The 17,411-nt window shown below is 50.3% G+C and overlaps 1 protein-coding gene across 1 annotated transcript; it reads left to right on the forward strand.

Annotated features, from left to right (window-relative positions):
• Window positions 1-10,042: 10,042 nt before the first annotated feature.
• LOC132462123 (protocadherin-10) lies at window positions 10,043-15,728 on the forward strand. The gene is made up of 4 exons (XM_060057733.1): window positions 10,043-13,003; window positions 13,237-13,298; window positions 14,113-14,240; window positions 14,703-15,728. Exons 1-4 carry the CDS (start codon window positions 10,499-10,501, stop codon window positions 14,996-14,998), a joined length of 2,991 nt encoding a protein of 996 aa, XP_059913716.1. The 5' UTR covers window positions 10,043-10,498; the 3' UTR covers window positions 14,999-15,728.
• Window positions 15,729-17,411: the final 1,683 nt, after the last annotated feature.

The following is a 17,411-nucleotide window of genomic DNA, read 5'->3' on the forward strand; positions in this document are numbered from 1 at the left end:
TCCGATTGGAATTAACCTTTGATATGGCCAGTAGTTTAAGCTCTGCGATGGAGATGTTAAGGAGTCCTCCTGACCAGTAGTGGACAGGCGAGGTCAGGTCAGTCAGTCCACACGTAACGTTACAACACCGGTCCGCATTCAAGACACAATCCAACATCACCAATCATACTAGGATAAATGTCAAAGTTTGAGGGGAAAGAACAGGGACACCGAAAGCACGTGTGTGTGTGTGCGGGAGACAGGGAGAGTGTAATGTGTGCGGTGCATCATCACACAGCAAATGACAAACAACAACACGGCTCACCAGAAGCCCAACCACCGACACCTCTTCAACCAGCACGTTAGAGAACAAAACCGGGTGACTCACTGCGGGGTTCCCGAGTCGCTCCCTCGGCGGTGGCCACGGTGCTGCTGATCAGGCAGTGGTGAGAAGAGGCCTTTGGATGAGAGGTCTTTGGATGAAGAGGCTCCGGAGGAGGCCTTTAACTCTACGAGGAGTGTTGTAGGCCTATTCATAAGAAACCCCATGCCAGTGTCCAGGTGCAACACGGCAGATGTCACAGGGTATCATGAATTGAATGAGGTGTCCCGGGTGTTGACTTTGTCCGTCGAAAGCACCATGAGCAAAGTAACGGCGGGTCATTTTTGGGTCATTTTCGGGTCATTCTCGTGTCAAGTCTGTCTCGGGTAAAGTCTGTCTCTCAGTCCATCACAAACCAACCCCTTCTTCTCTTCTTCTTCTTGGGGTTTTACGGCGGTTGGCATCCACAACTTGGTGCATTACCGCCCTCTTCCAAACCAACCCCTAGCGGGGGGTGAGGCGCGTTATTATCGAGGTGCACATGAACAGGTGCGCTTAATTATGAGCTAATGAGAAGGAACGCGCTGTGATTGGCTGAAGAAGAAGACACGCAAATGATCGTTCCTGGTTTCTCTGGGTTGTGTCTACGTCAAAGTAGGCTCATTTTGTCTGGCACAGATGACGCTATAGGAGGGGTTAATCACGTGATCTGACGTTATGTAAATTACATCTTATTAAACCGTACATATCATCTTTTAATTTCCAAAGGGTCAGAAGATGTGTCATCTAGCTACATCAAATAGAGCTTAATGTGAATCCCAACGCACTGCTTACAAATCTAATACCCCACTTTGATGTAGTCCTCATGGTCCGCCCTATAATACGATGTGATAGGTATGACTGCGAAAAAAACACATTTAATGTCAGACTTAATGCATAAATGATTAATCTCATATCCAGGTTAATTGTCCTCGATGACAAGTGGAAATAAACAAGGTATTACATGAAGAATGAAAGAGGAATGTTTATTTAAAGGAGAAATCGAAGTTCACCCACGGCAGCTGTGCTCTGGGTCCCCCTGGAGGGCAGTCAGGAGGGGGACCTCCAGACTGATGGCTCCTCACATGGAGGTCAGGGAGCGGAGAAGGCTGCAGGCCCGTCGGTGGCCATCGTTGACACCCCTCCACCCCCTCTACCTCCACCCTCCACCTCCTCTACCTCCACCCTGCGACTCCTCTCCTCCTCCACCCTCCACCCCCTCTACCTCCACCCTCCACCCCCTCTACCTCCACCCTGTGACTCCTCTCCTCCTCCACCCCCTCTACCTCCACCCCCTCTGCCTCCACCCTCCACCCCCTCTGCCTCCACCCTCCACCCCCTCTACCTCCACCCTGCGCCTCCTCTCCTCTTCCACCCTCCACCCCCTCTACCTCCACCCTGCGCCTCCTTCTCCTCCGTCCGTGCGATCTATGGAGCTCGCTGGTGTCTTGCTGCTCCGGTGTGTGGGTGCTCAGTAACTCCAGAATGGTGCTGGGGTTCAGCCGTGATGTCTGCTCTCACTGACCTCCTTCCATCTCTTCACGGGTCCCTGCGGCTCCACTCTGCACTCCAGTGGGGCAGCACTGGGGCGTCGGTTGGTAGCTGCTCCAATATGGATTGCATGCTCAGTTCAGTTTTGAATCGTGAGGGTCTTAATGAGGTTCTCACGCGTTCTCTCAGACGGTGGGGTCTCAATGAGGTTCCACACCTTCTGGGTCGGGTCCATTAAACGTACAACTTCGTTGGCGGGCATGGTTATGAAAAAGGTCCCACACACATTATTACCAGCATATTATATTTAATAAACGTATATATTATATATTTAAGATATACTTACATCGTAAGCATTTTCACGATATTTCAGCAGATTGTCAAACAAAACAGATGGAGAGGTTTCATCAAGGCGATTGAATTAACTGTCAAATAAGTACGGAAACTGATCAAGAACAAGGAATTAGGTGGAACACTTAAGAAATATGAAGCAAATCTGAAAAAGCTGCCATTATGTGAGTGACGTGTTTCAGGATCAAGGTTTGAACCCGGACAGCTGCATGGAAGATGGCTGACAGGCTCAAAGTAAAGTTGCGATGTGAGTCTGTCGCGGTGGCATCGCCCCGCGGTCGGGGAGCGTGTTACCTCCTCGTCCTGAAAGGAGGTTATAAATGGCTCTTCTTCTCCCATATGAGAGGTCCAGGAACAGTGTGTGCACTGTGAATTGTTCAGCGACTGGTCACTGTTCATTTATTCATGCATGGAGTGCCTCACACAGTCAAGGTCAGACGGTTTTCTGAAGGGAAAGCGAGGAGAGTTCTGTGAAGATGGCCTTTGTGTGAAAATCACTTGACACTTAAACAGTTCAAGTGCTGAGATTCACTCAGAAATGCTGCCTTAAATATTAACATATGGATCTTAAAGTAATCCTGAATGCAGGTGTTATGATCACAAGTATAGCACTTTCTAGGCTACAGATATTCTGGTGATGAATGGTTAAGGGGAGGACAGAATGTGGTGCAGGAATTGCCACAATTTAAGCAGACAGATGTTCACATAAAACTACCAAACACAATGCCAGCCGGAAGATCATAACCGAATAATTAATGTATGCTGCAAATCAGTATAAAATAAGGTGACTACGCTTAAAATAATGCAGAATCGTTTTTAATGGTCCAAAGTGCGAGACACCGGGCTATGTATCATCAGAACAAAGTTGCACTCGGGAGAGCTTATGAGTGTTCATTATATCTGAGCGTACAATATTATTGTCCATTTAACACATAAAATATTCTTAAGTAGACAAAAAATGATATTATTGCTGATTTTATTATTGATTATTTGTTTATTGAATAATTATGTTTTTGATGTGTGTGAGTGTGCGGCCGGTTTGGTGTACATGCACGGGTGTGTTTATGCGTTTGTGTCTGGCATGGGTGTGTGTCTGCTTGCGTGCGTGTGTGCGTACGTGTGTCTAATTGTGTGTGCGTATGTGAGTTTGTGTCTGCCTGTGTGTGTCTTCTCGCATGGGCATAAGTGAGTGTGTGTCTGTGTGTTTGTCTGTGTGTGTGTGTGTGTGTGTGTGTGTGTGTGTGTGTGTGTGTGTGTGTGTGTGTGTGTGTGTGTGTGTGTGTGTGTGTGTGTGTGTGTGTGTGTGTGTGTGTGTGGGTGTGTCTGTGTCTGCGTGTGTATGTGTGTGTGTGTGTGTGTGTGTGTGTGTGTGTGTGTGTCTGTGTGTGTGTGTGTGTGTCTGTGTCTGCGTGTGCATGTGTGTGTGTGTGTGTGTGTGTGTGTGTTTAAGCAGAGAGCCCAAAGCCCCGGCACCACAACATCAGCCCCGGACAGGGACACGCCCCGCCCCCCCGCCCCCCCCGTCTGGGGCCCGCAGCCAAGGGGTCCCAGGGGAGGACAACAGGCAAACCAGAGGGCCCCCAAGGACTGAACCCGCCTGCACGGCTGGCTGAGGAGGGGGAGAGAGAGAGAGAGAGAGAGAGAGAGAGAGAGAGAGAGAGAGAGAGAGAGAGAGAGAGAGAGAGAGAGAGAGAGAGAGAGACAGAATTATTATTATTATTTCAAGGTGTTACGATGACAAGTTTGGGGATAATTCATCTATACAAAGTATTTTCAATAAAAAACAAATTGACATATTAACAATAAAACAACATGCATGGCTAAACCATCATAAGTCAATAGGAACATTTGTTTTTTTATATTTACATGTGACTGCATACAAATGTGCCCACAGACATGGTAACTAACGTATGATAGTAAGCATTATCGACCCTTAACACTAATATTCAGAAAAAACACTGCATCAAAAGGCTATTGGCTTAAGCAATACAAGTAGAGGCATATACTTGAACGTTATACCCTGAACTTTTAAATGTTGCAAACGTGCAAAAACATAATTATATATTTACGTGGCATTCAGTCCAATGCGGAAAATATATCTGTGGCATTCAGTAGGCCAATGCTGTGGTAATGTGTGTTAAGTATGACCAAGTGGTTCTTTCTGTTCAAGAGATAGAACTTTATCAATCCCCTGTAGGAGAAATGTGTTTATATTTGTCCCGATAAAAAAATAGCCTAATGGTAAAAAAAAAAATACAAAACACAACGGTAACTGAGTAAGTCAAACCGTCCAATCTGAAGGCTCTACTTAACCACTCCCCCTACTCACTTCCACCAATGCAAAGCGAACAGAACTGAGTAAGGGAGGGCGTAGCCCAACTAGGCTAGTTTGTGAACGACCCAGAGAACCCAGTGTCTCAAAAAGAGGGCATGTCTGGGCAAAAGAGGACGTCTGGTTACCCTACGTACGGCATTTGATTCCTACCTGTAACACTGTTAATAGCGGCCGAAATTGGTGGGCGCTATCCTGGTAATTTCTCTGCGTGAGAAATACGAAGTGAGACGTGTGAGCGTGTGCATCGGTTGAATTGCGTGTGTCTCACGCCGAATGCGTGAGAATTGAGAGCCCTGTCATCTGTATATTATCCCAGATGTTGACAGTCGCAGCTCAGCAAAAGAGGCGTAGAAGAAGAAGGGGGCCGGATGTTGATAGTAATGGTTGTGGAACTGTGCAGCGAAGTTTGACAAATGTATTAAATATGCAAATTTGATCGGACCTGACTGGAAAGTATAACCCGACACAGTGGCGGGTGAAGTGACACAATTCACCCGCCACCATACAAATCCACAAATATAGGAACCAAAACACAGTCTGTTATACATGTTTAAGAAGTGTGTGTTACAGTCCTATCCAAAAAAAGAAGAGTCTTTAAACCTTTTCTAATGCCGCTTTTCCACTGCATGGTACCAGCTCGACTCGACTCAGCTCGCATTTTTTGCGTTTCCACCGCGAAAACATGGTATCTGGTACCTGAAGTGGCTGCTTTTTTTAGTACCGCCTCGCTCTAGGTTCCAAGCGAGCTGAGCCGATGCTAAAAGGTGACGTCGGCAGACGGCCGGCCACTGATTGGCCAGAGAGTGTGACGAAGTCACGAGAGCGACATGGCAACCATGCTGGTAACAGCCATTGCAGCGCCGCAGCCAACATATTCCACTTCTTCAACTTCTTCAACATGCCAGCTAATAATAGTAATGTTATCGATGTCCTCCATTGTTGTTATGTGGGTTCTGTCCATGTGTGGGTTGCGTAGGTGATGTTTGCGTCGCATACAAAAATACGTCACGGCCCTTTCGCGCAGCCGACCCCGCCCACGTCCAGGAGGTACTATTTGCGGTGGAAAACGACCCGTGCTGCTACCGTGTCGAGTCGTGTCGAGTCGTGTCGAGTCGAGTCGAGCTCCATGTGCGGTGGAAAAGCGGCATAAAAGTGACCACTGCTCGTCATTCCAAAGGGTGACGCTCCCAAGACGAGGTGCGACTCTTTTCCCTCCTGCTGTGTGGAGATTCCTTGGAATTGTGACTTGTGAGTTGCCTCAGTGTCAGTGAAGGCGGAGTGGACCGGCGGGCCAATCACAGCGCCCGTAGCAGCCTACTTGGCGGGTTTCTAACGGGATCTAAGCTGCTTCTCTCGCTCTCTCATCCCTGGAGCGGTGGATAAGACAGATAGATACCTCTGGAGAAGCGTAGGCAGCGAGGGCCAAGGGAATCACGATGCAACGGGTGTTGGGTATCCGGGGATCGGGGGAGCGAGTGCGAGTGGAAGCCCTAAAGGCCTCTCTCCCCACCTGAATCAGAGCTCTATTAACCCCGGGATCGGGCTTCGTGAAACGGACCTCCACGCGTGTCCCGACTCACCAACCACCAGCGCTCCCAGCAGGGCCGACGGGGACTTTTGGTGCAGACCTGAACGTTTAACCAGCGTTTATGTTTTGTTGGTGATCTCCTGAACACTGACAGACAGTGTTGTGTAACGGGTGCAATTTAAATGTGCTGTTGGGGAGAAACATGAATGACATTCGTCCTTAATTCACACAAACGAAGGGGACTCGAACCGTCAGACAGGTTGCTGAGTTCTCACCAGTTAAATAACGAGTGGTGTTATACGTCCACACAGTGCCTTACTCTCTATTCTTTTCCTGCCTCGCCTGATTTTATTTCTCTTCAGTAGATATGAACCATCTCCTAAACCTGAGCCAATGATGCATAAAAATAGAGTCTGTGGTCTCTGTACAAAGTAAGATGCTGTATTAGGTATTAGACGTTGCATGCAAGATACACCCGTCTGACTTACTTGGGAAGAAATACAAAAGCATTCTGAATGGATGCCTATCTGTCAATCTGTCAATCAGTCAGCTAGGATATGAGTTAGTGTGTCAGTCAGTCTGTCTGGTTGTCAGACCCCAGGTAAAGGGAAATCGATGGAGGGTTTGAGACGACTCTGTTCGCTGTCGGCCTGACAGAGCAGCACTGCTGGCGCTCTGACGCTGAGAGAGTCTTCAGAACAGAAGAACCACATCGCTCTCCTCCTGCCTAAAGGTCACCGCTGAACAACAACCGCTCACATAACAATAACATGCCTTTCACTTGAGCCACAACAACACATCATACACACGGAAATAGCTGCCGTTAAAAGCCTTAATCCTCATCTCTTGGAAGCCAGAACAGTAACCGATGCCGTATTAATCCCCCGGTTAAAAGCCATCACACAGTTAAAGAGCAGGGGATTGATAGCTCCCTCTTTGTGTTGGAGTGGCTGAGTGAGGGAGAGAATGGGGAATCAGTAATCCCCTTTTGTACTTCTGATCCTTAAATGTGCTGTTTGTCCCTTTATCCAGAGCCACTTAGGGCAGCGTTCAGGGAGGGCGGCTGGAGAGAGCACTCGGTCGCTGGGAAAGCAGGTCAGCACGGGCGGGAGGGAGCGCCACACGGATAGCCTCCGGGATTACTGCTCACCAAATGTCTTAATTCCTCTGTTCACTAATGATCCCGGAAAATGCCCTGTAATCTGGGCGCCGTTAATTAAAAAGAGCACTGGGGCCGGTGGGGAACCACACCATCTGCTGCCCCTCATCGCACAAGACAGATCGGGCTGTCAGCCTCTCCACGCCAGACCACAGACCAGAGACCAGACCCACTACACCCACAGACCAGAGACCAGAGACCAGAGACCAGAGACCACAGACCAGAGACCAGAGACCACAGACCAGAGACCAGAGACCAGAGACCAGACCACAGACCAGAGACCACAGACCAGAGACCAGAGACCAGACCCACTACACCCACAGACCAGAGACCAGAGACCAGAGACCAGAGACCAGAGACCAGAGACCAGAGACCAGACCAGAGACCAGAGACCACAGACCAGAGACCAGACCACAGACCAGAGACCAGAGACCAGACCACAGACCAGAGACCAGAGACCAGAGACCAGAGACCACAGACCAGAGACCAGAGACCAGACCCACTACACCCACAGACCAGAGACCAGAGACCAGAGACCACAGACCAGAGACCAGAGACCAGAGACCAGACCACAGACCAGAGACCACAGACCAGAGACCAGAGACCACAGACCAGAGACCAGAGACCAGAGACCAGACCACAGACCAGAGACCAGAGACCACAGACCAGAGACCAGACCACAGACCAGAGACCAGAGACCAGACCACAGACCAGAGACCAGAGACCACAGACCAGAGACCAGAGACCAGACCACAGACCAGAGACCACAGACCAGAGACCAGAGACCAGACCACAGATCAGAGACCAGACCACAGACCACAGACCAGACCACAGACCAGACCACAGACCAGACCAGACCCCCTACACCCAGAGACCAGACCCCCTACACCCAGAGACCAGACCCCCTACACCCAGAGACCAGACCAGACCCCCTACACCCAGAGACCAGACCCCCTACACCCAGAGACCAGACCAGACCCCCTACACCCAGAGACCAGACCAGACCCCCTACACCCAGAGACCAGACCCCCTACACCCAGAGTCTGTAGTCCATCTATGGGGGTCTTTATAGTCCATCTATGGGGGTCTTTATAGTCCATCTATTGGGGTCTTTATAGTCCATCTATGGGGGTCTATATAGTTCACCTATGGGGGTCTATCCACCTATGGGGGTCTATAGTTCACCTATGGGGGTCTATATAGTCCGCCTATGGGGTTCTCTGGGGGTCCCATGGGGTGACCAAAACAAACTGGAGGAAAATGATAAACGCCTGTATATCATTTTCTTAGATTAGAGCGTGAATGAGAGTGAGTGAGAGTGAGTTAGAGTGAGTGAGAGTGAGTTAGAGTGAGTGAGAGTGAGTGAGAGTGAGTTAGAGTGAGTGAGAGTGAGTTAGAGTGAGTTAGAGTGAGTGAGAGTGAGAGAGTGAGTGAGAGTGAGTTAGATTGAGTGGATAAGAGTGAGTGAGAGAGTGAGAGAGAGTGAGTGGATAAGAGTGAGTGAGAGAGTGAGAGAGAGCGTGAGTGAGAGTGAGTGAGAGTGAGTTAGATTGAGTGGATAAGAGTGAGTGAGAGTGTGAGAGAGAGCGTGAGTGAGAGTGAGTGAGAGTGAGTGGATAAGAGTGAGTGAGAGAGTGAGAGAGAGTGAGTGGATAAGAGTGAGTGAGAGAGTGAGAGAGAGCGTGAGTGAGAGTGAGTGAGAGTGAGTTAGATTGAGTGGATAAGAGTGAGTGAGAGAGTGAGAGAGAGCGTGAGTGAGAGTGATTAAGAGTGAGTGAGAGTGAGTTAGATTGAGTGTATAAGAGTGAGTGAGAGAGTGAGAGAGAGCGTGAGTGAGAGTGATTAAGAGTGAGTGAGAGTGAGTTAGATTGAGTGGATAAGAGTGAGTGAGAGAGTGAGAGAGAGCGTGAGTGAGAGTGATTAAGAGTGAGTGAGAGTGAGTTAGATTGAGTGGGTTAGAGAGAGTGAGAGAGAGTGATTAAGATTGAGTTTGATTGGGTGAAAGAGTGAGTGAGTTAGAGCAAGTGAGGGAGTGAGTTAGAGTGAGTTAGGGGTGATTAAGAGTGAGTGTGAGTGTGTTAGAGTGAGTTAGATTTAGTGAGGGTGCTTAAGAGTGAGTGAAAGTGAGTTAAAGTGAGTGAGGGTGAGTTAAAGTGAGTGAGAGTGATTTAGAGTGAGTGAGAGTGTGTAAGAGTGAGAGAGTGAATGAGAATGAATGGATTAAGATGAATTTGAGTTCAATAACACATTTGATCCTCGGTTTAGAGAAATTCACAATCTCAAGATTTTTTATAAGAAGGCAAATATTACAATTCCTACTGATATAATATTAGATTAAATATTAAATCTAATTTTAAATCATGTCATACATAAAATATCATATATAATGTGATATTTAAGATGAATTCCCTTATTTATACTTCTTTATTCATGTTATATTTTTCTTATTTCATTCAAATTAAAAGAATGAAGAGTAATAAAAACAAATCCATAAACCAGACTGCCTTGACGCCTCCTTCTACTCAACACTAACGCCTCTGAATCCTCCATCTCAACGCTTTTCTGAAAACAATACGGCTCCAAACCAACACATCTGAGTGTTTGTTTGCTCTTGATATGATATTAGCTCATCATGCCCTGAATAATAACCTCCCAGCCGGGGGGATTAGGGGGCCGGGCGGGCTGTCCAGATTAGCGGGGAGAGATGAGTTTGATCGGGCAGCGAGCAGAGACAGATTACGGTGCCTCGCAGCAGCAATTGGAGCAGATGTCATTCTCCCATCATCTGAACAGTTGGGCCAATAATACCACTGCCACTGCCGCTGCGCCCGGGCGTTATTACAGACGCACAAACACACTCAGAGGCGCACGCGTACGCACACATATGCCCATACAGTCACGCGAGCGCGTGCACACACACACACACACACACACACACACACACACACACACACACACACACACACACACACACACACACACACACACACACACACACACACACACACACACACACACACAGTTCAGAGGCGGTATCCTCTCTCACCCTCCCGACTCCTCGCTCCACATTCAAAGAAGGACGCGACAGAGTTAGAGTTGCTCGTGCGGGGAAGTTTTCGAGGCGGTTCTCGATTATTTTTATTTTCTATTTTCCACCTCAGACACCTGGATTCCGTTCACCTGTTCAACAGTCACCCTTCTCGTCGCATCTTAGTTTATATAGTTACGATATCTAAATATCTTGATACTTTAATTGATGAGAGATCGTTTGAATCACCGGACAGTTTTCGGGTGATGGCGCGCGGAGACGGGGTGAGGAGGGCGGGCCTGGTCCGCCTGGTGGTCCTGGTCCTGCTCTGGGACCTGGTCCTGGCCCAGATCCGCTACTCCATCCCAGAGGAGCTTGAGCACGGGGCGTTCGTGGGGAACCTCGCGGAGGACCTGGGTCTGGCGGTGGAGCGGCTGTCCGCGCGCCGCTTCCGCCTCGTCTCGGGCGCCAGGCGGCAGTACCTCGAGGTGAACCTGGAGAACGGGGTCCTGTTCGTGAACGAGCGCATCGACCGCGAGGAGCTGTGCGAGCAGACCCCGTTCTGCTCCTTCCACCTGCAGGTGGTGATGGAGCGGCCGCTGGAGCTGTACCGTGTGGAGGTGGAGATCACGGACGTCAACGACCATTCACCCGGGTTCCCGTGGAGCGCCTTCAACCTGGACATCTCTGAGTCCGCCGTGCCGGGCTCCCGGTTCCCGCTGGAGAGCGCGCAGGACCTGGACGTGGGCACCAACTCACTGCGCACATACCTGCTCCACGTCAACGACCACTTCCTGCTGGACGTTCAGACGCGGAGCGACGGCAGCAAGTTTGCCGAGTTAGTGTTGGAGTCCCCGCTGGACCGGGAGAAGCAGCGGAGCCACCAGATGGTGCTGACCGCCGTGGACGGGGGGTCACCGGAGAGGACCGGCACCGCGCAGATCGACGTCACGGTGTTGGACGCCAACGACAACGCGCCGGTGTTCGAGCGGTCGTTCTACCGCGTGAGGCTGGCGGAGAACGCACCGCAGGGCACCGTGGTGATCCGGCTAAACGCGTCCGACCTGGACGAGGGTCCCAACGCGGACATCACCTACTCCTTTAGCGGACACGCGCCCGTCAAAGTGCGCGAGCTGTTCGGTGTGGACGCGCGCACCGGGGAGATCACCGTGACGGGGGTGATAGATTACGAGAAGGCGCGCATGCACGAGATCTACGTGCAGGCTAAAGACAAGGGTCCGTCTGCCGTGGCGGTGCACTGCAAGGTGCTCGTGAACGTCCTGGACACCAACGACAACACGCCGGAGGTCATCCTGACGTCGGTGTCCACGCCGGTGCAGGAAGACGCGCCACCGGGCACCGTCATCGCCGTCATCAGCGTCACGGACCGGGACTCCGGGGAGAACGGGAACGTGGACTGTGAGATCCCGCACCACGTCCCGTTCCAGCTCCACTCGTCCTTTAAGAACTATTACACCCTTGTGACCTCTGACCTCCTGGACCGGGAGGCCGTGGCGGAGTACAACATCACCGTGACCGCGCGGGACATGGGCGCGCCGCCGCGCTTCACCCGGAGGACCATCGTGGTCCAGGTGGCCGACGTGAACGACAACGAGCCCCGCTTCAAGCAGCCGTCGTACACCGTCTACCTGACGGAGAACAACGCGCCGGGGGCTGCGCTGTGCACCGTGACCGCCCTGGACCCCGACGCGGGCCAGAACGCCTACCTGTCCTACTCCCTCCTGGACGGGGGGGACATCGGCGGGATGCCCGTGTCCACCTACGTGTCCGTCAACTCGGACAACGGGAACATCTACGCACTGCGCTCCTTCGACCACGAGCAGCTCAGGAGCTTCCAGGTCACGGTTCAGGCCCAGGACGCGGGCTTCCCGCCGCTGCGGAGCAACGTCTCGGTGGACGTCTTCGTCCTGGACCAGAACGACAACGCCCCCGTCGTGGCGTCCCCGCCGGCGGCCCGCAACGGAACGGCCCCCGGCGGGGACGCGGTGCCCAGAGCGGCGGACGCCGGGTTCCTGGTGGGCCGGGTCAGCGCGTCGGACGCCGACTCGGGGCAGAACTCGCGGCTCTTCTACCAGGTGCTGCAGGCCACCGACCCGGGCCTGTTCAGCGTGGCTCTGTACACGGGCGAGATCCGGACCAACCGGAGACTGGTGGACACCGACGCCGCCAGCCACCGGCTGCTGGTGCTGGTCAAGGACAACGGTCAGCCGCCGCTGTCGGCCACCGCCTCCATCACCCTGTCGCTGGTCGACAGCGCGCCGGAATCACAGCCCGATCCCGGTGACCTTGCGCCGAGCCCTCACTACTACGGCCAGGGCTACACGGTGTACTGGATGGTGTCGCTGGGGGCGGTGTCGCTGACGTGTCTGGTGGCCATCGTCGTCCTGCTCGCCGTGAAGGGCTACCGAGACCGCCGCTCCGACGGCCTCGCCGGCTGCGGGTGCTGCGGCTCGCGGGAGAAGACGAGCACCGCAGACATGTTCGTGAAGTCCGACATGAGCGGGCCGATGACCACGGGCCCCTCCAGCGGCGCGGACGGGGCTGGCGGCGGGGGGCCCATCTCGCAGGTGTACTGTTACAAAATGTGTCTGACCCCGGAATCTTCCAAAAGTGACTTTATGTTCCTGAAGCCGTGCAGTCCCGTAATGAGCGTGCAGGCACAGAATAACGCCCGGGGCAAAGACTATCTGACATCTGGGTGGAGCGCGCTGGAGCGCAACGAGCTGGTGAACAACACAACGCCTAATGAGGTGCGCTCATTAAAAAGATACAATGCCGTCCTATATTATTCCAATTATATCCGATAGCGACACAGGAGTCTTTCATTGTAAGATGAACAATGCCACAATGCTGGGAAACATTGAGATTGAAAATAGTTGTATTCAGCTGCATATCTATTTATATTCATGAACGAAATAATTGTGACAGAGTACAGCATGGAGTGTGGATGAATATTCTAACGGGTCTTGTGTGATTCTTTTAGTTCAAGGACACTCACAAGGACTGGACTTTGACCAAGAACCTGAAGAACTCAGCTTACAAGAGGTGAGTACCACAGACACACACACACACACACACACACACACACACACACACACACACACACACAAACACACGCACGGACGCATGTACGGACACACACATACACGTACACACACACACACACACACACACACACACACACACACACACACACACACATGCACATCTACACTCACACACACACATGTACACACACACACACACATACACGTGTACACAAACACACACACACACACAAACACTCACATGCACACACATGCACCCACACACATGCACCCACACACACACACACACACACACACACACACACACACACACACACACACACACACACACACACACACACACACACACACACACACACACACACACACACACACACACACAGACATCACAAGTGCAGTGTCCACCCAGATGTTGATGGTTGATCTATCCATCATACAACTGGAGCAGACACGCCCACTTGTGATGTCACAAGGGGATCGACTTTGAAACGGCTCATACACATCACAACTGGTAATCAGAAAGGGTGAAAGGTGAGCTGAACCAACGCTGTTTGCATTCCTCAATCCCTCTCCCCCTCCCATCCTCCTCTCTCCCCCTCTCCGCCCTGCCTCCCCTCCCTCTCCCTCCCCTCCTCCTCTCCCTCCCTCCCCTCCCTCTCCCCTCTTCTCCTCCCTCCCCTCCTCCCTCTCCCTCCCTCCCTCCTCCTCTCCCTCCCTCCCTCCCCTCTCCCCTCTCCCTCCCCTCTCCCCTCCCTCCCTCCCCTCTCCCCCTCCCTCCCCTCCTCCCCTCCCTCCCCTCTCCACCTCCACAGGTACAGTTCTGTGAACATGGAGACCTTGCTGCCCCCCCACCTCCTCTCTGATGGGATGTCCGGCTCCCAGGACGAGTTCTCCTGCTCTGTGGCCCCCCAGTACTGGACCTGGGGGAACCACATGCGTGGTAAGAACCCTTAATGAACCCTTGATCCCAGTCTGTTTGAAAAGGCAGACCAGTCTACCCGTAAATTTAGAATGACGTTTACGTTCAGTCCGTTCAGCAGACGCTTTTATCGAAAGTGACTTACAATAAGTGCTTGTGTCAGAAGAAAGAGAAACAACAATATATCGCTGTCGGTACCGTAAGGATGTTCATAGAACCATGAACCCGTATACAACAAAGAGAGCTAGGCTAAGACGCTACACAATGCTAAGTAAAAATTTTAAGTACCAGGACGTACAACATACAATAAGTGTGTACATTAAGTGCCAGGACGTAGGCTACAACATACAATAACACCTGTAGGACCTTCAACTGGGATGCTCCACCTGCTCTAGGACGACCGGTGTCTAAACTCACAGTCCAACCCCGATTCACCCTCCTCCTCCTCATCCTCCTCTTCATCTTCCTCTTCCTCCCTCACAGAATGTAAAATATCTCTTCAAGAAGAGCGCGTAGTCCCCGACTACTCATGGACTACAAAGACCATGATGCCTCAGTGTTCCTACACGTCACCTGACTACCAGCACAACGTCCACATCCCGGGCGCTGCGTCGGGGTATTGCACCCTGAAGCCCCGGACCAGCACCCCCCGCGGGGAGCTGGACGTCTACAACTCCTTCTCCACCTTCGGCAAGAAGAAGAGGCTGCTGGCGAGCTACGAGCAGACGGTGGCGCGGGACGCGGGTCTGATGATCGCTAACGGCGAACTGTTTCAGTGACGCGACGCGGGACTGTCAATCAATAAAGTTGATCTGTTTGACGGACGCGGGGCAAGACTGTCAATCACTATCGGCGATCTGTTTCACTGACGTGAGTCCGATGATCGCTAACGGTGTTCTGCTTGACGCGAAGCAGGAAAATCCTAAATATAGGCCTAGCGGTTCGGGTCGCCGTGGTCAAACCCTCGCAGGCTGGCAGGAGTCGCCCTGATGTTTATCACGTCCCTTGTTTATTTATACTGAATAGTTGTATGGATTCCTATCAACAGTTCATCAGTTAATAACACTCGATTATATTGTTATTTATTATTTATGTTCACTAGCTCCTCGTTGAAAATGCGATTAATATATAACGTTATTATTTATATAATTTCAGCTCTCAGTTTTTCATGATTTTCTTCTGGACGATAGCGTCTAAATCATAACGGGAAGTTTATGTATAACTGATCAGTTAGGCTACACGCCATTCTGTGACTGTTGTAAACGTTGGCTCACCTCACAGTGATACTGTTCCCAGGTGAGCACGAAGACACGCATTACCTGTTCGCTTGATGTTCACTCAATGTTTGGGGAAAAAAAATGTTTCATTCATAATTTTTTATGTCAAATTATATTTATTGGTAATTTATTCTTCGTATGTAGCCCTACATAATACTTTTTGAAAGTTGGTGTGGCTCCGTACAAAGACATGTATACTTGAAGTGTAATTAAATTATGCACGAAAACAGTATCAACTTTGTCCCCGTTTTTTTAGAAAAAGGAATTTCCAGTCTTGCCGTGATGCATATTATTTATGTTTAAATGTTTATTGAGGTATCAGAGAATCATGGATCACATCATTAATGCTGTCCTCTGGAAGTAAAATGAGGACACGCTCTAAACAAACTTATCTGAAAGGAGGTTTAAATTCAACTTACTTACTGCTCTGCCAGTTCCCCAGTCGGAACTGTTTGTGTGTTTGCAGCATTATCAACTTTCTCCACTAGATGACGCGCTTTCCTCAGATCAGCGAGAGACAGAAGAGCAGGGTAATTTATTCTTTCGTCATCAGCAATGTAACAATGCGACGGCAGAAGCTGTTCAATACATAACGATTAGACCTTGAAATATTAACCGATCACGGATAGTATTACATCAATGCATTTATGTTTTGTTTTTTTTGTGAATTCTGTGGGACCTCCTCTTCCCCAGCGAAAGTTAGTAGAGTTAAATGAATGCACATCCCAGTGGGGGGTAAATCAATCCATTTTCTAAAACAAATCAATTAGCATTCTACGAGTCTCCGATTAGCTTAAGCAGTGTGTCTTAAGGGGATGAGAGAAAAAACATTAAGACAAATTATGATTTTATGAATTTAAATTGCCATCACAGACCACATCAACTCAGTAACGCATTTAATATCCCGGGGATAAATGGTTAAGAGACACCGAATTCGCCCCTGCTCTGCATAGTTTCCTCTGCACAGCATGGACTGAATCTCAGTGTAAGTTACACAGAGAAGCCGAATCAGCAAATCTCATCTTTCATTTTGAGGGAACGGAAATGTACAGAATACTTCATAGAATCCTGAATTACCGGCGAGCTCAGGACTCACAGAACATAGAGTATGCCATACAGTATGTTATACAATGATATTATATGTATGAAAAATGTATACTTCATATATATGTATATTTATACTTAATACTAAATACTAAAGTCTTAAAATAAGTAAAATAAATCAAAGCAAATTTGCCTTAATACAGCTAGCAGGCTAGCACCATGGCCAGCTCCACTATAGACTATCTCTAGCTAGCAGACTAGCACCATGGCCAGCTCCACTATAGACTCAGCCTATCTCTAGCTAGCAGGCTAGCACCATGGCCAGCTCCACTATAGACTCAGCCTATCTCTAGCTAGCAGGCTAGCACCATGGCCAGCTCCACAGCCATCCTGCCTGACTATAGGCAACAGATGTAGCCTAGGTGCTAACCTGCTAGCTCCCCTCCTGGCCTACTCTGCCTGACTGTCAGCTCAGCCTAAAGCAGGCGGGCCAATCAGCAGCCACGGCGGTCCAGACAGACGGAAGGACCCGGACTGATGTCACACAGCTTCCTAGTGGATAGGAGACCAGTGCGGCAGGGGTTATATGCCGAGGCGGTGGAGGGACGCCACTGAACTGCCCCGCTGTTCGGAAATCCTGAAGAAGAACGTGTTGAGATTTATTCTGTTTGGTGGATAAAGCACCACAAGCCCAGTCATTTGCATCAACGTTTAGCAAATGCTTGTTTACAAAGCATAAAGTCTGCAATCTCAGGTCGAGTTCAAGTCGACAAGATTTCCCAAATTAAAGCTGTTTTTTAAGACAGTTCTGATACAGAGTAAAACACGTTTAATCATGTTTGATCCAAATGTGATCTAACTGGTCCGGAGG

The sequence above is a fragment of the Gadus macrocephalus genome, chromosome 7, assembly GCF_031168955.1.
Source record: "Gadus macrocephalus chromosome 7, ASM3116895v1".
Taxonomy (NCBI): Eukaryota; Metazoa; Chordata; class Actinopteri; order Gadiformes; family Gadidae; genus Gadus; species Gadus macrocephalus.

What these genes read in the sequence shown, in the direction of transcription:
- LOC132462123 (XM_060057733.1), top strand. Translation starts at nt 10,499, where the DNA reads ATGGCGCGCGGAGACGGGGTGAGGAGGGCGGGCCTGGTCCGCCTGGTG. An exon ending in AAGAACTCAGCTTACAAGAG is followed by an intron (nt 13,299 to 14,112) that starts GTGAGTACCACA and finishes CCACCTCCACAG; the next exon opens with GTACAGTTCTGTGAACATGG. An exon ending in CTGGGGGAACCACATGCGTG is followed by an intron (nt 14,241 to 14,702) that starts GTAAGAACCCTT and finishes CCTCCCTCACAG; the next exon opens with AATGTAAAATATCTCTTCAA.